Below are 22,516 nucleotides of genomic sequence, written 5' to 3' on the forward strand. Positions count from 1 at the left end.
TATTGTAAGCTGAGTCCTTATGTATTAGAAAACTACTTAATATAGTACTCTCACTTGTCAAAATAAACTTATAGCCTATAAACTGGGGTTAATTCCATTTCACAGATGAAAATGCTGAAGTTTAGTAAAGTAATTTCATTTAGTCAAGATTATCCAACTAGTAAATGGCAGAGCTAGGTCCTGAGCCAATATGCCTTTCAGGGCCTTAAACGGCTGTGTTTTAGGTCCTCTTACTCCACCTTCCCGTTCCAGGGGGCTTGGTTAGCAAGGTGAGTTGCTTGTTGAGAGTTCAATAAGGACTTGCCGATTGACTTGGAAGGTCCTGGTACTCAGGTCACGGTACTGGAGACCTAAAATTTTTCCTATACAAATGCACGTCGTGGTTATTTCACACCAGACTGATCCGATGGCTCATCCTCCAGACTCTGGCGGGAGAGGCTGGATGGCAACAATAAAGCTCCCATTCCCGATTTAGCCCTGTCACTCTCTGTGCTTCCCCCGGGCGTCTCCAGGCGTGGACAGGCCGCCGGCAGGGCACCGCCGGCAGTGGCCCGTCCGAGGCGTCGCGGGCCGTGGGGCTGGCACGGACCCGCCCGGCGCGGCCCCGCCGGAGGGAGGTCGGCCTGGCGCTTCCCGAGGGCCGGCTCGGGCGCAGGGCCCGCCTCCCCGCGGGATTGGAGGCCCGCGGGCCCCGCCCGGCCCGGCCCAGCGAGGCCGGCGGGAGGCGGCGCGCACGGCGGGACGGCGGGAGAGCCGACACCCGGTCAGTCAGCTCCGGCCCGGCGGTTCCGGGGGTCGGGGCGGGACCCCAGCAGGTCCCCGGCCTGCCCTCCGCCTGTGTGGCCGCGCCCCAGGCCCGGGGAAGGGCTGCCGTCGGAGTGGGCCTCCGGGGCGGGGTCGTTGCTTCAGTGGTCGGTTCCCGACTGTTCCCTAACTCAGAGTAAGAACTGGCGGCACCTTCAACCCGCGTCTGCTAGAAGTGGGCTTGGAGGAGTTAGGTGGAAAAGAGTTGAGCTTTTCTTTTTGCCGGAGCAGAGAACGCGAGGCGGAAGTCAGTCTCCCGGCGCCAGCGGCCTTCCGGGGCTTGGGGCGGGACCCGGCCGGGGGTCCCGGGGCCGCCGAGGAGGGGCCGCGCTGCTTTCGTTTCCTCCCCCGGTGTCAGTGGCTGCGGTCGGCCTGGAGCCCGGCTCTGGTTCATGTTAAGGCCCCTGGGTATCCTTTGTCGCTGGAAACTCGTGTTGCCCGCTGATCACAGCCCTGGGAAGTTACCCGGAAGCAGCAGGGAGGCCGCCCCCAGGATGTGCATTTCATATCAGGGGCTCCTTTCAGGTCTTAAGTGCTGGTGCCACTGACTTGCCCCCACACTGTGTTTGCTTTGTAATTATTTAGAATTTATGCTCTACTCAATAGTTGTTTTTCAAAGACTTTAAGTTTTAAATCAGCAAGTGGATAATGGGCATCAGTATACGTAATGTATTGGTCAAGGGAAACCTCCCTAAAAACTTTCTACTTGATGATACAACTCGTTAGTCACGGTTCACCATTCCAAATTCCTGGCTTCCCTTGTGTTCCTGCTGGGAGGAAGACAGGTGAATTTTGTTGAGGTTATAGGCTGTGTTCCTTCACTCTGCCTGGGGCGTTGCTATTGTTAAGTAAAAGCAGGGCTTTGGATTAAGTAGGTTAAGGAGGGAAAAACCTATTCAAGGAAAAATGGATACTTTCTCATATGGAAATGGGAAGTTTATATGAAGAAAACTTTACATTTATGTATATATATATTTATAATTAAATTTCATATCAAAAGCATTCATCAGTTAAAAAAAATTCTTTAGAAATACTTAGAAGATCACCATTACCTTTAGTTAGTTTCAGGCCTATATGCTGGTATATTTTTTTCCCTAAGAAATTTTCTTCAACTTAAAATCTCCCATTGTAGGCCGGGCGCGGTGGCTCACGCCTGTAATCCTAGCACTCTGGGAGGCCGAGGCGGGTGGATCGCTCGAGGTCAGGAGTTCGAGACCAGCCTGAGCAAGAGCGAGACCCCGTCTCTACTAAAAATAGAAAGAAATTATCTGGCCAACTAAAATATATATAGAAAAAATGAGCCGGGCATGGTGGCGCATGCCTGTAGTCCCAGCTACTCAGGAGGCTGAGGCAGTAGGATCACTTGAGCCCAGGAGTTTGAGGTTGCTGTGAGCTGGGCTGACGCCACGGCACTCACTCTAGCCTGGGCAACACAGTGAGACTCTGTCTCAAAAAAAAAAAAAAAAAAAAATCTCCCATTGTGATATTTGCTAACCTGTGTACAATTACAATTAATTGATTAAAATTGTATGGCTGTACTGCAGAGATTTTGCTTTCATTGTTGGTGGTACAGCAGTAATCTCTGAGGCAGGGCTATTTTCACTTTGATGAAGTGAGGAAGAGAAAGGGTAAGAAGGCAAGAAGCGAAGAGAGTAGTTTGCTAGCCCTGAAACTACTCAGTGACCTAGTATTTTACTAAATTATATATCCATGAAAATCCCTTGATCATTTAGCAAATATTTACTGAGTACCTACTCTAGGTCAGATGCTTTGCTTGGTAGCAATGATGTGTATAAATACATTACCGTTGTCTGTATTTTCGCAATATAAAACTATTCTTTCCTAGTAACTGAAGACCTTTTCATTTTTAACACTTAACAGTCTCACCTAGAGGAGTATTTCCATGTATATGAAATTTATTTTATTTTTGTCATTGGAAATTAATCACTTGTTTCTTAAGGTGTATTCTGCACTGTTAATATGTATTATAGATTCTCTAAATGAATTTTGGAAATGTTGAGTTAAATGAAATTAAACAGATTGGTTTGTTTTTGTTTTTTAATATAAGTACCTCTTAGATTTCAATATTGTATGTGAATTTCTAATTTGAATATAGTATATGGCTTTCCCATATTGAATTGACTGTAGAATCTTAATTTCTGGGAACCTGGGAAAGTTCCCATAGAAGACATTTTGGGAAATGTAGTTTAACGCTAAGGAGTTTTTTTGTTTGTTTTTATTTTTACCCATTTATCTCACCCTTCCTGCCAACAGAAGTGATGCCACCAAGAAGAAATGAGAAATACAAACTTCCTGTTCCACTTCCAGAAGGGAAGGTTCTGGATGACATGGAAGGCAAACAGTGGGTACTGGGCAAAATGATTGGCTCTGGAGGATTTGGATTGATATACTTAGGTAATGTATAAGTGTAAATTATCAAATATTCTTATATATGTGACTGTTACTGCCATTATTTAATAATTAAAAAAATTGAAAAATATAGAATTCATAAATATACTTTATTAGAATTCATGAATGTACTTTATTAAGTAGTAATATGAAGATAGTTAACGTTTAGTACAATGTCTAGGGTTTATGACATGACTGACCTACTCCTTGTTGTCCATGTTTTTCTGAATACCTCTTAGAAGTCTTTTCAGAGCATAATTATACAATCTGCCAGACAGAATGCTAATGTTCCTTTTTTGAGAGCTTGTTTTCTTGGAAACATGCTTTTTACAGCTCAGAAACCACAACTGTATAAATACAAACACTTTATGTTTGTGAATCTTAATCATTAATATTTAGGTAATGCAATGGTCTAGTCATTGCTTAACTGAGCTCCACTGACGAGTTAATAGATAAGGCGTCTATTGCATAGAATGAATTAACTTCTCTCTTGTGTGTCTAGAGTGGTATTAATTATATGCCATCCTTGGGATACTTGAGAAGGTAGGCACTCAGATTATTTTCTGTGTTCTGTGGTACAGGTAAGGAATCTTGGCAGGCTATGCTTTTACACTGCATTTAAACGTCTAAAAATTACACTGAATTTAAATAAATCAGTCAGGGCTATCTTAAATCCGTAGTGGAATGAGGAGGGGATACCCATTATAAGACTGGATTTGGTGAATAAAATAAGATAAATATGAATGATTTTTTAAAAAATACCCTCAAGGATAAATTCTCCTAAATGTATTATCTCATATTACATCTGTTTCCATAGATGTTTAAGAAGTTAATAAAAGAGTCATGGATCATGAAGGAAAAAGATTCTCTTCTGATAAAATTAAGATTGTAGTTTTGAATGAATGGATGAAATTTGGTCAATAAGCAGCTGCTTGTTAATTACCTTAGTGTCTAATCTAGTTGGAAAGGCAAGATCAGCACAAAAAAAATTTATGGGCTAAGTAAAGGATAGTTTCCTCATTTAAAGGGTCCAAACTTGTTTGAAAAATGCTGATTCTAAGTGCTAGATTGAGCGGACAGGCAGCACTGTACAATAAGAATGTCATGTAAGCTGCATATGTAATTTAAAAGTTTCTAGGAGCTACATTAAAATATGTTAAAAGAAACAGGTGTAATTTATTTTAGTAATCTGTTATTTAATCCAATATATCCAAAATAAAATTCCAATATGTTAACATGAAAAAATGAAATATTTTACTTTTTTAGGGAAGGTCTTTAAAATCCAGGGTGTATCTAGTCTCAAGGGCTCAATAACCACATATGGCTAGTGGCTACCATATGAGATAGTGCAGATGAAGACCATGTGAGTGCTTGGAATCCACAGAGGGTAGAATTCCCTGTCGAATAAGTGTTTGAAAATTGGAATTAGTGAATTCTCTTTTATAACGAAGAGTTAAGATCTCTAGTATACTATCTGGACTCAAGGTTAGAGATATGGAGTTGAATAAATTATTTCCGATGTGTCTGAGCTATAGTCTTAGATCCCACAGCTTATCACTTTTATTTTCCTAATGTTTGAATTATTTGAGTAATATCAAAGAACTAGAGATAAGCATTGATTGGAATCATATCTTTTTTGTCTTTTAAAAATGTAAATGTTATATGTATTAATATGTATTTAAATTCAAGTGCATTTTTAAAACTGAATAGTATGTCTGTACACATGTATGTATATATGTCTACAGATACTACTGGTGTGGTTCCTGTTATGAAAAAGGAATGTATTTGCTCAGGCATGTGACGTATTGTTCATATTTAAATATAGAAAAGTTCTTCTTTCAGTCACATTTTTAAACTTATTTTTTGTCATTACCAAAATACTACTGTTTTACAACATATTTCAGGGTTTAATATGTTATACAGCACCCTCTACTATCTGAATTTTATTTTTATTTATTTGGAGACAAGGTCTCCCTCTGTTGCCCTGGCTAGAGTGCTATGGTGTTATCATAGCTCACTGCAACTCCAAACTCCTGGTCTCAAGTGATCCTCCTGCCTCAGCCTCCCAAGTAGCTGGGACTACAGGTGTGTGCCACCATACCTGGCTAATTTTTTTATTTTTTGTGGAGATGGAGTCTTGCTGTGTTGCTTAGGCTGTCCTCGAACTCCTGGGCTCAAACAGTCCTCCCACCTCATCCTCCCAAAGTGCTAGGGTTCCAAGCATGAATCACTGCACCCAGCTCTATCTGGTTTTTAGAACCTGGACCCTAGAAAGATTAGTAAGTGCATACCACTGGGGAAACATTTTTAAGAAATGTTTAGCTATTTTGAGAAAAAAGTCTCCATACTTCAGAATATATAATAAAGCTGTATGTTCCAAATGTTGTCATTGTTCCATCAGAAGTGATGCTAATGAATCATAGGATCAGTTTAACTTCATTAAACTTAGTTTTTACTATTTTCAAAGCTATATAAGCAAATTCATATGAAATTACATCATGTTTTTGCATTTTATCATGACTTTCATCCCTCCCTGTATATAAATAAAGAAAAGAAGCAATTAAATTCAAGTTTTCTTCAATACTTTGTGTCCAGCTACATTCTTTTCAAGTATAATTTCCAGATACACTGTTTTGGCAGACACTTTATCAGCATTTGCTGCCTGAGGCTGAGAAGAAACTAGCTTCTGTGTCTAACTCATTGTGCATGTACAGCTGTCCTCTAGCTTTGAGATCAATAGCCAAGGCCTTTCAGTAATCAGCAACTCACAGTAAAGGGGTAGGGGCAGAGAAGTGGGTATTTACTCGACTTGGAGAAATCATGTGCCTGTAGCATTAACAGGAATAGTTATAAGAGAGAAAAGAAAAGTTTGAATACAAGAACAAAGTCAAGGTTCTTTCTTTGTATATGAAAAGAGAGGGGGGTGAAGAAGGAAGAAAGGAAACTGGTTTAGGGGATGGGAAAAATTGTTCTCATTTTAGTATCAAATAAGTGAAAAAGTTTCTAAAACTCCAGGGAAGGAGAGAGAACTGAGGGTTTGAATTCTACTTTAATGCTAGGCTTAACATAGAACCGAGTAAACTAAGGGAGAATTGCATAAATAAGAGCAGGGATTTTGGTGTTTGGTCTGAGTTGAATCCTGACCTGACTAAGCCACTTAAAAACTGAGTTACTTTTACCTAGTTACTTAATCGTTTGGATTCTTTGTTTCTATTCTGTATAATTGGGATAATAATAATTATGAGGATTAAATGAGATAATTTTTTAAAGAACTTGGTAAACTCTTAATAAATGTTAATTATGCACTTAGAATTTTCCATTCTAAATATCCAGGGTCACAGTGGATTAGGATGGTGACAAAGACCTCCATTGGAAGGGTTTTTTAGTTATCCTGCCATGGACTCAGGTGGAGTTAGTTACTAATGTGGTAAAACTAGGAACATAGAGAATGTCAGCAGGAGACTTTATGACATTTTATTTATCAACCTATATCTTTTTCTTCCCTTAAAATTTAGTATAATAGCTGTGATGGATGGTGAAAAGTTCTCATTTAAACTGTATTTTATCTGCTTTAGATATGAAAGATGCTGGGTTTCAGAAATTATTCAATATCTAGAAAAACAGAATTGTAGTATACACTTCAGCTACATTCCTTTGAAGGCTGATTATATGAGTAAAAATAAATATGATTTATCTGTGGAAGTTTTTGTTTTTTGAAGTTTGGCATAGTGATGACCATTTAGCATCTTTGGAGTGTCAAGACAGAATAGATGTTCGACAGTTATTTGCCTAAGAGATTGAGACTGGGGTTGGAGCACTTTATCAAACAAGTTAGTTTGCTTTGTCCTCTTCTGTGATTATAGATGTCACTCTTAACTCCAGTCTGCAGTCTTACAGATGAGTACCTTTAGTCACAAGGAAAGATGAGTCAAGGAAACTATCATGATTTCATCTAGGAGAATGTACATCTGCTTTATTGATGGTAAATCAATAGCATTAACTTTATTATTAAAGAATAGCACATTATTATAGCTAAAATTAATGGTGGTGAAGCCTTACGATTGGATCATTTATTCATGGATAAATGTTTAAACTTCATCCAAGTGACCGTTAGGCATTTTTGGGGACATCCTGTCAGATTACCCTAATTTTGTACTTTTGAAACATGGAATCTTTTGGGGGAGATTTTTAGAAATTATCAAAGTTTAACTCATTTATCAATAAAGAAACATTTCTATTTATGAAGAAATAGAAAGAAAACATTTGTGCCTGTATGGTTTTTATTTTTTAGTCAGCTGTAATGGATTGATTGTTTTTAAGATATGCAGAATAATGTTCACTAAAGTCCAGTGATCATGCTAGCAACAAGGTAGAGTATTGGAATACATATTGCTTCATTCACATTGCAGTATTATATGCTATTTTGGCAGTGTTTTATAGAGACAGCTTTAAGATAAGCAGTTAGTCTTATTTGACACAATGCAACATTATGGTGCCACTGCAATTGTTAGTAGGCAATTTTGCAAATGATACTGTGGGGGTGAAAATAAGGGAATAAATGTGGAAATAAGGATAATTTATACTAGAAATCATAGTATGTGATAAATTAGTTCCCAGATGAAGGTGTAAATAATGGAAAATAACTCAAAAAGAAGGGATCACTTGGTATTTTGTAAATTTAGTGCACTTGTTGGACCTTTAAACAAGAAGTAAAAGTCCCTAGAAGATGTATTTTAATTTTGTATGTGTTTTAATTTTGAGTTTTTAAAGAGATAGCAGTGCTCATTTACCTATCAGTTAAGAAATCTAAGCTGTTAAGAAGGTTTGGGTTCTTCTATAAAAAGAAAGTTCTTGTAAGGCCTAGCCTTTGCTTGTGTTTTCATTTTTTTAAATGTCCTCTTTTTAACATATTTTTTATTATGGTTCTTTATTTGTAGCATTTTACTGTCAAACTTTTTTGCCTTAAGGGAAGGTTTATAAACTACTTCATTCTTCAGTGTGCTTATATATTATGTCTATTCCATTTTACCTGTTACTATCTTGTAACTGTTTACAGTGGTCAAGGTTTTTTTTTAAAATTTGAAACCTATTGCTATGGGGAAATTTTGTCTTCCTGAAATGAGCTCACCTCTATTGCCACACAATAAAAGAACTCTCAGTTTTTGAGAGCTTCTGGCCTCCTTATGAAATATGGATAGACTTCTGCTTCTGAAGTGTTTTAGGTTTTTCCCTTTAGATAAGGAAGAAGAGGAATAAATAGTATGAGGTGTGTTTCTTCTTTTAAGACACAAGAATATCTATAAAATAAATGAGAAGAAAATTAAGATACTTTAAAGCTTTAAATGAGAGTTCATTAGAAACTAGCTATTGGGATGATGAATCTTTGTTCATCACCCACACTTAAAGGTACTTTTGGCTTTTATACTACTTAAATACTTGATTTTGCAATTTGTGCTTCTTTTAGAATGTTTGCCTCTTATAGCTCCATTACATGACTGAGTTTTTCCTGAACACTATATAGTATTCTATATGAACGAATATTTCAGGAGAAAAGATAGAAAACTCAGTAATTATTTCAAGATAGTTGTTGAAGACTTCCATTGTTTCTTTTTAAAAGGATGACCTTTAGTTAGCCAGGTGGATTTATCCTTTCTTTAACATCACCAATCAAGTAATACTTGAGGGAAAAGATTCTGTAGAAAGACATCCATTGAAGGCCAGAAACATCTACAGATGCAATATGATCCCAAGCAATGAAGCATGTGGCCCTTCATTGGCATTATATGATAACAGGAGGATCTTCTGGCAGAAGAACTGACTTTTGCTGCGTTCTGCATGCTGCCCCTCCAAACCCATATTTGATTGGCACCTATGCCCTATTGAAACTGGCATCACACCTTCTGAATGGGCACAGTGCCAGGCAAGCAGATGGGTATGGGCAAAAGCATGCCAGAAACCCAGTATGTGAATCAAGTTTAAGTATCAGGGGCCCAAACTCCCATCCAGGGATATAAAAACTGCAGTCTGTTGAGAGCTTTTTGTGCTTAAGGTTAAAGGACATGCCATTTCTACTCCAGCTTAGAGGTTGATTAATTTTGAAAGTCAAATAGGAGCTCCTGTGGCTGTATCAGGCAAAATTCTATCTTTGGTGAATGAGAATTACTACTTCGTGTAGGGAAGGGAAAGTATTGTAATGAAGTTTCCAGTGAGAGTTACTCTCCAGCAAGTGCCTCCAGCACTTAAGCAGCATGCATTCAGTGGAGATGAATATTCCTATTCTCCTACAGAGCCAGGTGCAATCAAAGCCAGATCTTCAACCTGCTGCAGTAAAGAACCCTAAATTTAGAAAGGGCAAGCAAAGTTTAGAAGAACTCCTTGGTGGCAGCTCTTCTCACCATGAGCTGATGAAGCTTCACAAAAGTGTATAAAGGAGATGAAGGGAAAACTCCAAATAAAAAACCTTCATAATATTTCAGCCTGAAACAGAAAGGTCTTTAATAAACCAAAGCAAAAAGTTTAGTCCTTTCTCCTCAATGCAGAAATTCTTCTGAATTTTCTATCAATAAAAATTTAGTTAACCAAAATGTTAGAACCAAATTAATGCATAAGTAACTAAACTTCCTATTTTTACATTTATTTCATTGCATGTCTGTCATGTATATAAACTTTGCTTCTTGAATAATGGATTTTGCATAAAATTGAGTTCTAAACATCATATTCCTTATGATTGTCTCACACCCACTACAGAACTCCCCCTTCCCCCAAAAAGAGGGCACCGTTCCTTGTGATCATTTTAGTCACATCTTCTAAGTGCTCTTAAATTTACAGGAATGCCTGTAAGACCAGCTGTGGCCAAGAGAAGCTTTTCCTAATCGCCTTATAGCCATTGCTTTTGCTTTTCCACTGTGTAAACTTTATCTATGAACAGATTCCATGAGACCGTTGTGAATACTTCAACGTATTCAAAACATATAACTGCCACAAATTAAACTACTAAAACTAAAGCTGGTGCACTGTAACTGCCAAGTAAAACTGGCACGTCCCTCTGTCAGACTGCAGGAGAGAGTGCCATACAGTCCTCGGAAAACACAATTCATCCAGAAGCACTCTTGTCACTTGCTCTGATATTAAACCAGAGAAAGTGACATTAATTAAAGAAGTGACATGAGCCAACAAAGGCAATGAATTTTAAGCTTTGGCTCATGTGCAGACCTTAATCCAACCTGTTCTGCTTAGGTATTGTGGCCATTTTTGAAGAGTAGTTAGTGTGGCTACTTTCACTGCTCCTCCTCTCATCGTGCCATTTTGAAACACATTTGCAGGAAACTAACATTTTATATCCAGAGTTGGACTGGTTAATTGGCACACTGGTAGTCATTGCAGGGCTTCCCAAAATAGTGTGGTGGCATGTGATGCATTTATTGCACTTGATAACTGTGTGAGATGTACAACAACTAGAGGTACAGGAGAGTTGGTCTAACAAAAAGGCAAGCAACAGCCAAACAGCAGAGCACCTAGTCTTGGTAGACTGGAAGCTGGGAGGGTCTGTTGCTAGGACTTGTGGAAACAAATGGTAGCTGGTAGCTGTTATGAAAATTGTAGCATGTTAAACAGGCAAGCAGGGGAGTATTCATAACTTCTCTCTCTTTGTTTCATAGTGTGCTTTCTTGCGATATTCGTTATTTCATATGATTACTATTTTGTACACTGTCTTTTTAACCATTCCTCATACACACATGCGTGCACACTCACACATTATAAATTCCTTATAGACAGTCACACAGAATGCTTAAATATGGCCTTGCATGTTATAGCTTTTCAAAAATGATATCTTAAATTAACTCTAGAACTAGTCTGTTATGGAAAAATGATTTTCCTAATAGGTTGTCCGAGACTAAATTTTTTGCTTTATATGTGGTCTGTATATAAGGCACTGTACTTTCAGATTTAGAGACATTATTTTGTATATTTTGGGGAGTTTGTGGAAGTATCTCTTCATTCCCTTTTCAAGTAAATTTTTAAAGTAAAAAAAGCTGTGTACTTAATTTATAGATTGCAGCATTTATTGGGAAAAGTACTCTGTTAATGCATAGTATAGGGGATTTAAAAAATGGACATTGTGTTAAGACTACCAGTTTTGTGTTTAGAATAAAACATTTCTACTGAATAGCATTTAATTGAAGTAGACCTATTAATAATAGCAAGTAAAAACTTTTGTGGGGAAATGGATGCTGTTTACTGTAAAATGAATTGACTTGTAGGCATGTAACATGCATAAGAAATCAACTTTTCAAAGAATGTAAACACAAATTTAACAGAAAATAAGTTATTGGAATTTCTTTTAATCTAAGTCTGAAAGGTTTGATTAAGGGTTTTGTACATAGTCAGAAGCTTTTGTTATGGTTTCTGGGCATAGGTATTTTATGTTTGAGATTGGGAATTTTCTATCTATGTAATTAGTTATGAAGTTTAATGTACATTTTTTTATATCAGGCAGACAATGGCTTCAAAGAGACAGCAGTGCTGCAAAGGAGCAAGAAGAGAAGGCCAAAGTTGACACACAGAGAGGCAAAACAGTGTAGGAAAAAATCAACACGTTTTGCAAAATCAATCATTGAAAATGTGTCAGCATTCAGGAGACTGTCTTTAATTTGCAATCCAAGTGAAATAGAGTATTTAAATATGAGAGGCAGTATTATTGAGCCCAGCATGCCTGCTACCACTTGTTTGACTAGCTCAGAATAGAACACTGAGAAGCAAGGGCTCAAAGTTAAATGAACATTTATACATTTTAAAATCAAATGAAAGATTCAGAGTATATTCATGAATTAAAATTTTTTTTCAGAACCCTAAATTTAATCAGCTAGAATTACTTTTAAAGTGTCATTCTATTTAACTTTTGGGAATGATGAATTTGCCTTTTAATAAGGATGCTGTATTTTATCATGAAGATGAAACAAACTGTCTTTTGTTAATTATTCCCCAGAGACACTGGCCATTTTTCTCTCTCCAATGCTTAGTGTGGAGTAAAGGCAGCTTCCCGCAAATTTATTTCAAGGAAGAGCAATTGGAAGCTTCAACATGTGTGAAAGAGGCGCATGGAGAACATAGCTTCCATTTCAGGTATTCTGTGTGCCACCTAATGAACCTCTTAGAGGTGATGTTGCCAAAGCCCCACTGAGAAGGCCGTGAACATAGAAAACAGAAAAGTAAGAAAGAATGAAAGAAGACTCTGGCAAAGAGTAGCGGATGTGTCGATTTGTCTGTGGCATCTGATAACTGCTGGGACTAGTTTTTGAAATCTTTTTTAGAAAATTATCATCTTCATCATCAACTACTAAAATCTTTAACTTAGTGTGTGCCAAGCTCTGTGCTAAGTGCTTTATTTCATTAATCCTCCCAGCAACTTAATAAGGAAGATATTAAGGCCTAAGGAGGTTAAGTAAATTGCCTCCAGGGCAAAGTTTTAATAATTGTCTCCATCTACATCTGTACTCCGGTTTCTTTGCTCTACTGATTGATGTCCCTTGTCAAAGAACGCTTTGAATTTATTGCTAGCCAGAGAAAATAGTGGCAAATGGCATGCTTATGACAAGCTCATTTCTAAAGTAACAGCAAAATATGTAATTGATAGTATTGGCAGCTAATTTAAGAAATCTGTTAGTGATGATGCTAATAATGGTGTCATTTTCATTCAGATTGACAACTCAAGGCGTAGAGCATCAGTGATATGTTTTTAATATTATTAAGATCACAAAAATCTGTGAAAGAACATCTGATATTTATAGTAAACCTAATGTTAAGCACTGGAAAAAATACATTAAAAATGTACCATGTCTTAGATCAAATATTTTTATGAAAAAAAGTGAGAATAGTCATCTAGTAGTGCATACAATCTGATTGAGAAAGATTTGGTGGATTTTTATGCTTTTGCAAAAATGAATAAATTTATCTAGCTTATAGGAATTTTATACATTGTTTGAGTCAAATAAGCAACAGGAAGATCTAAAGAGGCCTCTTTAAATCCCTGTGATACGATTTTAACAAGTATATAAAAATAGATTTAAAAAAATATATTGAATTATTCTTGACCATGTTTTTTTCCACTGGATAATAATTTAAAGATACACTGCTTAGGAGACTAGGTTTTTTTAAAGAGGAAAACAAACAAAATACTTAGATTAAAGTGGAATCTTGTTAAAGACTATGTCCCCTTACAGAATTTGTTTCAAATACCAAAATATTTTATTTGTAACATGTCTAGGTTTTAGAAAATTATTCAGTTCTTTCAAGATATTACACAATAGTAATGATTTATTGTAAACCTATAGGTGATTCATGAAAAAGTTAGAACATTTCATGTAGAGTTAAACCCTTAGGTGTTTTTAATAGAGAAGAGATATTTATTAGCTACTGCAATGCTCGTTTTTATGCTAGAATACTTTTTTTTTCTTTGGCATATATACATAGCAAGGAAAAGAATGAGCAAAATACAAGCTATTATATTAAATACATGTATTTGAGCACTTATGGTGATATGGGGTTGTTAATTTCAAATTCTGGAGAATGTGAAGAAAAGCTATTTGTTACTTGATCTTATTTCTATTAAAAAATCATGTGTTACAGTTCTTAGATCTCTAGTGTCAAATGTGAGTAGTACTATTGAGAATGGAGTATTAGTTATATAAACTTTCTTTCTGACAAGTATTAGGAGGATGGTAGACAAAGTAAAATTGACAAAAAAATTCCTACAAATTACACTTAAAAGTGAGAAGACTGAACAAAGCTGTCTATCTAATGGGGAAATGAAAATGGGAAGAAACAATTGTATGGTCTTTTATAATCAGAATTTCTGCTCTAGCAGAAAGCTTTGAGGAAGTATAAATGTTTTGAAATTAACTAGTTTAATGTAAAGAAATCTTTGTAAAAATAGGATATTTTTATTGGGAGGAAAGACCTTTAAGTTCCTTTTGACTTTGAAAACCTGTGAGATCCTGGAAGATGGTGTTAAATATGTAAATGCTCTGTCGATATTGAAACATGGACATAGGCACTGGCATTAAGGAAAGGACTGATGCAGCTGAGTAAAGAACTAGTTATACTAATAATGAACAAGCAAAGCAAATCTAAGTCACAGAAAAATGACATACAGAGATCATCAAGAGGTAAAAATAATGGCTGTATTATCTGTTTATATAGTGTATCTTTGGATAATAAGAAAAGCACACGCAATTGTAAAGACACGTAAAGCAGAGACCATAATGAAAAATGTAGGAAAAATTTCCTTTATTTGCAGCCTAATTACAGCATAAATATTAGAAAGTGTTTCAAAAGAGTGGGAATAGGGCTGGGGTAAAGATTCTTATATAATAGATTTTTAAACCTAACAAACAGAATTTCTAATATCACTTAAGGAAAGGAGGTCAGGAACTACTTCAGCCCTTACTTTGTAGACTTGAAAATAGAAAGACTTCATGACAGCAAAGGGAAATACGACTATCATTCCAGTATATTGTATGGCCAAATAGAATGTCCCTTAGGAGAGAGAAGGAAATATTTGAAATATTTGAGATCTTAGGAAACCTGAAGTCATTTCATAATAGATTATCACTAGAATAAAATGATTGAAACAGACTTACAAGAGATAAATTAACTAAAATATTAAGAAAAGATTTGATGATACAAAGTAAAACTAATAAAAATTATGGAACTTATTTTAAGAACTGAGTTATACACACAGAATTTTACAGTGAAATTCACGTTTCTAGATTAATGAATTGTCGTTCAAATTATAGAGTTAATAGCTAAACCAACAAGTTAAGTTATGTATCAACCCTTCAAGCAAGCTCCAAATGTATTTAGTTAATAATAATGCAAACAGCTGAGTTAGTTATCAGTGTTAAGTTTGAGAAATAAATGGATTGAAAAACATAATGTTGTAAGATGAAATAAGCGTGTAATGTATATCACAGCCAGTAGGTAATTGGTGAAGGAGAGCAAATAAAAATAATAGAAATTATTAGATTATAATACAATTGTCAGTTACTACATTAGATAAAAAGTCTTAAACCCTCTATTAAAGAATATTATTGGTAGAACCCCATAATTGCCAAAAGAAAAATACTTAAGATAAAAAGACACCAAAAGGTAATATTTTTCATGCACATGTAAGAGTAAAACAATAGCAGGATTTCTTGTTATTTTACATTCCATAGTAAAAATCATTAAGAGAGTAAACAACAATGTTATATGAGGTGAAAGGTTAATAAAACATAGTGAAAACATAATGATAGAATTTAGTATGATGAGAATGCTACTGTTTATTTTTATCCTTGAAGAGGAAATCTAGCAGCCATCCAATAAGAAATTATTGTTAAGTATAACTGGAAATATTATAAATAATTCAGAAAATGACAAAGCAGTTACTGCTGAGTCTTTACTCTGGTCTCTAAGGAACTCAGGTACAGAGGTGAATGGGGTAGGGGTTCTGGTCTCCACTCCCATGTTTCAACCTCAGTATTTCTGCTTTATCTCCTCTATATCAGGCACACCTCATCCTATTGCACTTCACTTTATTGCGCTTCATAGATACTGTGTTTTTCACAAATTGTAGGTTTGTAGCAACCGTGCAATAAGCACGTCTGTCAGTGCCATTTTTCCGATAGTATGTGCTCACTTCATGTCCCATTTTGATTATTCCCACAGTACTTCAAACTTTCATCATTATGTCTGTTAATGGTGATCTGTGATCAGTGATCTATAATTACTATTGTAATTGTTTTGGAGAACCACAAGCCATGCCCATATAAAACACAAAACTTAATTGATTAATGTTGTGTGTGTTCCGACTATTCCATCAACTGGCCATTCCCGTATCTCTCTCCCTCTTCTCAGACCTCCCTATTCCCTGAAACTCAACAATATTGAAATTAGGCCAGTTAATAACCCTACAGTGGCCTCTAAGTGTTCAAATGAAGGGAAGAGTCACACATATCTCACTTAAAATCAAAAGCTAGAAATGATTACGCTTAGTAGGGAAGGCATGTCAAAAGCCCACGTAGGCTGAAAGCTAGGCCTCCTGCATAAGTTAGCCAAGTTGTGAGTACAAAGGAAAAGTTCTTGAAGGAAATTAAAAGTGCTACTCCAGTGAACACATGAATAAGAGAGTGAAACAGTCTTATTGCTGATATGGAGAAAGTTTTAGTGGTTTGGATAGAAGATCAGACCAGCTACAACATTCCCTTAAGCCAGAACCTAATCCGGAGCAAGGCCCTAACTCTTCAATCCTATGAAGTCTGAGAAAGATAAGGAAGCTGCAGAAGAAATGTTTGAAGCTAGCAGAGATTGGTTCATGAGCTTTAAGGAAAGAGGCTGTCTCCATAACGAGAGTGCAAGGTGAAACAGCAAGTGCTGATGTAGAAGCTGCAGCAAGTTATACAGAAGATCTAGGTAAGATAATTGATGGGTGGCTGCACTAAACAACAGATTTGCAGTGTAAACAGAACAGCCTTCTACTGGAAGAAGATGCCATCTAGGACTTCATAGCTAGAGAGGAGAAGTCAATGCCTAGCTTCAAAGGACAGGCTGACTCTCTCTTTAGGGGCTAATGCAGCTAATGCTCATTTACCATTGTGAAAATCCTAAGGCCCTTAAGAATTATACTAAGTCTACTCTGCCTGTGCTCTATAAATGGAACAACAAAGCCTGGGTGACAGCATATCTGTTTACTGCGTGGTTCCCTGAAGATATTAAGCCCACTGTTAAGCTCTTCCGCTCAGAAAAAAAAATTTCTTTCAAAATATTACTGCTCATGGACAATTCACCTAATCACCCAAGAGCTCTGATAGAGATGTACAAGGAGATTAATGTTGTTTTCATGCCTGCTAGCACAACATCCATTTTGCAGCTCATGAATCAACAAATAATTTTGACTTTCAGGTCTTATTTAAGAAATACATTTTGTAAGGCTATCGCTGCCATAGTGATTCCTCTAATGGATGTGGGCAAAATGAATTGAAAACCATCTGGAAAGGATTCACCATTCTAGATGCCATTAAGAACATTTGTGATTTGTGGAAGGAGTCAAAATATCAGCATTAACAGGAGTTTTGAAGTTGATTTCAACCCTTCTGTATGACTGAGAGGTTCAAGACTTTAGTGGCGGAATTAACTGCAGATGTTGAAATAGCAAGAGAACTAGAATTAGAAGTGGAGCCTGAAGATGTGACTGAATTGCTGTAATCTCATGATAAAATTTGAATGGATAAGTAGTTGCTTCTTATGGATGAGCAAAGAAAGTGGTTTCTTGAAATGGAATCTACTCCTGGTCAGATGCTATGAATGTTGTTGAAATGACAACAGAGGATTTAGAATATTACGTGGACTTAGTTGGTAAAACAGTGGCAAGGTTGGAGAGGACTGACTCTAATTTTAAAAGAACTACTGTGGATAATATCCTATCAAACAGCATCACATGCTACAGAGAAATCTTTTGTGAAAAGAAGCACGGCAGACTTCATTGTTGTCTTATTTTAAGAAATTGCTACAGCTGTGCCAACCTTTAGCAGCCACAACCCTGATCATTCAGCACCCACCATCAACATCGAGGCAAGGCTTTCCACAGCAAAAAGATTACTATTTCCTGAAGGCTCAGATTATCATTGGCACTTTTTAGCAGTAAAGTATTTACTGCTAACCACTGACAACCACTGAGCTGTTCTCCATCACTATAAATTTGTCTTTTTAGGCATGTACAGGACTACTGTAAATGGAATCATGTGGTATGTAATCTTTTGAGATTTTTTTTTTTCCCTTTGCATAATGCCTCTGAGATTGATTCAAGTTGTGCATATTAGTAGTTCGGTTCTTTATTGTCAAGTAGTATTCTATGGTATGGATGTATCACAGTTAGTTTATTCTAACATTGAAGGACATTTGGGCAGTGTGATTCCTTCAGTTTTTTTTGTTCAAAATTGTTTTAGCTATTTTAGTTCCTTTGTTTTTCCAGATACATTTTATTATCAATTTTATATTTATAGAAAAAGCTTTGTGGGGTATTTTGATTGGTATTGAGTTGAATCTATAGAAAAATTTGGGGAGAATTGACATTTTAACTAGGTAGAGTCTTTCAAACCATGAATACAATTTAGGTCATCTCTGATTTCTTTTTTCAGCTTTTTGTAGTAATAGTTCTTAACATACCAGTCCTATGTATGTATTATTGGGTATACGATGACTGTCTGGAAAGTATCCAGCCATTGTTAATAAAACAAGAACGGTTTGCGTTGACACTGATGTAACCTGGCAGCCAAGGAGAGTGGACTGTCATGCGCATGTGTGAACAATGACGACTTCACTGTACTAGTCAGTGGGGTGCTAGACACTGTTGAATGAGCATGTGTACTGTGTGGCCATCACATTCAAAATGACTGAGCAAGTAGAGCAATGAATCTGCATCAGATTTTGCATTAAGCTTGAACGTTCCTCCACAGAAACTATTCAGATGATTCAGAAGGCTTACAAGGATGATGTAGTGGGTGCAGCATAAATAAAAGCATGGCACAGACACTTCAAAGATGGTCGAGAATCTGTTGAAAGTGATCCATGTTCTGGAAGGTCTGCAACAAGCAGAACACCTGAGAATGCTGAACGTGTACGGGTTAGGTTAAGAGACGCTGGGAGAACTGTGTGAGGTCCCAAGGTGCCTACTTTGAATGGGACTGAGGCCTAGATGTCCTACGTACAATGTTTCTTGTATCTTGTATCTTCTTCAATAAATGTCTCTATTTTTCATATTACATGGTTGGATACTTTCCAGACAGACTTCCTATGTAAGCTTTTCTTTTCAAGTTTGATGTTATTGAAAATGTTATTGCTTTTGTAATTTCAGTTTTCATTTGTAAATTATTAGTATATAGAAATATGATTGATTTTTGTGTTGACTTTATATATCATGATCTTGGTAAACTCACCTATTCTAGGATTTTTTTTTTTTCTTTTTGGCATATTCTTTGGGATTATCTATGTAGACAATCATGTCATCTGCAAACAGGGAGCATTTTCTTTCTTTCTTTACAATCTCAGTGGCTTTTTATTTATATTCTTGACTCACTGCACTGGCTAGGACTTCTAGTCCTTTATTGAGTAGGAATGGCAAGAGTGGACATCTTTGACTTGTACCCAGTTTTCTGGAGAAAACATTCGACCTCTCACCATTTAGAGCAATGTTAGCTTTAGGATTTTAATAGATGTTATCAAGTTGAGGAAGCTCTGCTCTATAATGTACTGAGAGTTTTGATCATGAATGGGTGTTGAGTTTTGTCAAATGCTTTTTCTGCATCAATTGATATCATAATATCATATGGTTTTTCTTTAGATTCCTAATATGCTGGATGACATTGAATGATTTTTAAATATTGAAGCATTCTTGCATTCTTCAGAGAAAGCATTCTTGCATTTTCTGGAGAAAACATTCAACCTCTCACCATTTAGAGCAGTGTTAGCTTTAGGATTTTAATAGTTGTTATCAAGTTGAGGAAGCTCTGCTCTATAATGTACTGAGAGTTTTGATCATGAATGGGTGTTGAGTTTTGTCAAATGCTTTTTCTGCATCAATTGATATCATAATATCATATGGTTTTTCTTTAGATTCCTAATATGCTGGATGACATTGAATGATTTTTAAATATTGAAGTATTCTTGCATTCTTCAGATCAACCCAACTTAATCATGGTGTATTATTCTTTTTAAGTATTTCTGGATTCAGTTTGCTTGTGTGTAGTTGTGGATTTTTGCATTTATATTACAGAGGGCTATTGGTCTATAGTTTTGTTTTTCTTTTTTTTCCTACCACCTTTGTCTGATTTTGGTATCAGGATAATGAATGCTGGCCTCATATTATAAAATGAGTTGTGAAGTATACTCTGGTGTCTGCAAGCGAACGTGTAGAATTAGTGTTAGTCATTTTTTAAATGTTTTGTAGAATTCTACAGTGAAGCCAACTGGGCATAAAGATATATTTTTCAGAAAAGTACTTTTTTAAAAAAAAAACATGATTTCACTTTCTTTAGTGGTTATAGGACTAATCTGGTATTCATTTTATCTTGGGTAATTTTTAGTAGTTCATGGTTTTTAAGGAATTACTCCTTTTCATCTAAATTGTCAAAGTTTTGTGTATAGAGTTGTTCATAGTATTCATTTATTGTACTTTTAATGTCAGTTTTATAGTGATATTCTCTCATCTCTGATATTGATCTTTTTTTATCTTTTTTGTCAGTCTTGATACAGGTTTATCAATTTCATTGACCATTTCAAAGAAATGACTCTTGGTTTCATTGATTCACTCTATTTAGTTTCACTGATTCCTGGATATTTCCTTTATTATTTTCTTCTTTTATGTCCTGCTTTGCCTGCATCCCACAAATTTGGTATGTTGTCGTTGTCTTATGTATTATATCTTAATTTGTTGAAAATTTTATCAGTTCATGTTATAATTTTTGCTCCAGCTGTCAAATATGTTTAAAAGAATTGAAGAGGAGACACATAATACATTACATGTTTCTAGATGTTTGCCACTGTTTCTCTTCCTTTATTCCTGATGGTCTACATTTTCTTGTCTCAGTATCTTTAGCAGTTCTTACAGAGCAAGTCTGCAGGCCATGGATTCTCCTAGTTTTTCTTCACCTGAGAATGTCTTTATTTAGCCTTCTTTCCTGAATAGTATTTTTGCTAGATATTGGATTGACAACTTTAATTTTAGCACTTCCCTTTTTTTGGTTTCTGATGTGAAATCTGCAGTCATTTGGGTCATTCTTTCCCTATAGATAATGTTTTGTTTCACTCTGGCTCCTTTCAAGATTTTTCTTTGTTTTTTTAGCTTTTAGCAGTTTGACTATAGTGTATCTGGACGTTGACTTCCTCAGGTTTATCTTGTTGGAGGTTCTCTGAAATTTTTGAGTCTGTAGGTTTATGTGAAAATAAAACTTGAGATATTTCAGTCATTATTTCATCAAATATTTTTTCAGTTCCATGTGCTTACTAATCTACTTCTGGGACTTGAGATGTTCAATGTTTTGTTACTGTCTGCAGGTTACTGAGGCAGTATTCAGTTTTTTATTATTTTATCTCTCTGTTGTCCAGATTGGATCAATTTTCTATTGATCTGCCGTCAAGTTCAGTTACTTTCATATGTCATCTTCATAATTGTATTCAGCCCACTCAGGAATTTTAAAAAAAGTTTTTGGTTACATATTTTTCAGTTCCAAAAGTGTCATTTGATTCTTCTTTGTATTTTCTATGTCTTTGCTGCATTGTTCTATCTTCCCATTTGTTACAAAAGTGCTTGCCTTTACTTGCTGGAGCATTTTTATAAAAGTTGCTTTAAAGTCTGTCAGGTAGTTTGAATATTCCTGTCATTTTGGCTTTGGTGTCTGTTGATTGCCTTTTCTTATGTGAATTTTTTCTGGTTTTTTGTATGCCTCATCATTTTGGATTATATCATAGATATGTTGAATATTATAAGAATTCGGAACTTTTTTTATTTCTAACAGAGAATACCAATATTTTAGCATATAGTCTTCCTGGTTGCATTCAGGCCTCAAGTTCTGACCAGTCTTCTATGGTTTGAGGTACATTGTTGGCTTAATTTTGAGTAGCATAAGTGTTATTCAGCACCGGGCGCGGTGGCTCACGCCTGTAATCCTAGCACTCTGGGAGGCCGAGGCGGGTGGATCTTCTGAGCTCAGGAGTTCGAGACCAGCCTGAGCAAGAGCGAGACCCGTCTCTACTAAAAAATAGAAAGAAATTATCTGGCCAACTAAAATATATATAGAAAAAATTAGCCGGGCATGGTGGCGCATGCCTGTAGTCCCAGCTACTCGGGAGGCTGAGGCAGTAGGATTGCTTAAGCCCAGAAGTTTGAGGTTGCTGTGAGCTAGGCTGATGCCACAGCACTCACTCTAGCCCAGGCAACAAAGTGAGACTCTGTCTCAAAAAAAAAAAAAAAAAAAAGTGTTATTCAGGTCTGTTCTGTTGTGTTACACTTAGTGACAGGTTTGGGACTTGGGCAGTGGTCTGTTCTGTAGTTTACTTTTCAGCCTATTTATGCTGTTTAATGTTAACTCCACATATGCACAACTTGTGAGTGAGCCCAGGAGTTCATAACTTTTTATGCTTGCTTTCCCAAGCTCTTCTCCCTCCATGATCTCCTTGGTACTTTCTGGTTCTGTGGGATCTCATTTTCAAGTTCTCTGACCAGAAAATTGGGCCTTTATTTATCCTTTCCTGCCATGCACCTGTGTCTAGG

The 22,516-nt window shown here is 36.4% G+C and overlaps 1 protein-coding gene across 4 annotated transcripts in view; it reads left to right on the forward strand.

Moving 5' to 3' along the window:
* Window positions 1-698: 698 nt before the first annotated feature.
* VRK2 (VRK serine/threonine kinase 2) overlaps window positions 699-22,516 on the forward strand; it is a 99,252-nt gene continuing 77,434 nt past the window's right edge. The window contains exons 1-2 of one of the 4 annotated variants that reach the window (XM_045549656.1): window positions 699-763; window positions 3,079-3,219. In XM_045549656.1, the coding sequence (XP_045405612.1) occupies window positions 3,084-3,219 (136 nt within the window). In that variant the 5' untranslated portion in view covers window positions 699-763; window positions 3,079-3,083. Of the gene's footprint in view, window positions 941-3,078; window positions 3,220-12,244; window positions 12,337-22,516 lie in introns of those variants that run through there. The other 3 variants (XM_045549658.1, XM_045549655.1, XM_045549657.1) reach the window with 3 other exon arrangements.

This window comes from Lemur catta, chromosome 4 (genome assembly GCF_020740605.2).
Source record: "Lemur catta isolate mLemCat1 chromosome 4, mLemCat1.pri, whole genome shotgun sequence".
NCBI lineage: Eukaryota > Metazoa > Chordata > Mammalia > Primates > Lemuridae > Lemur > Lemur catta.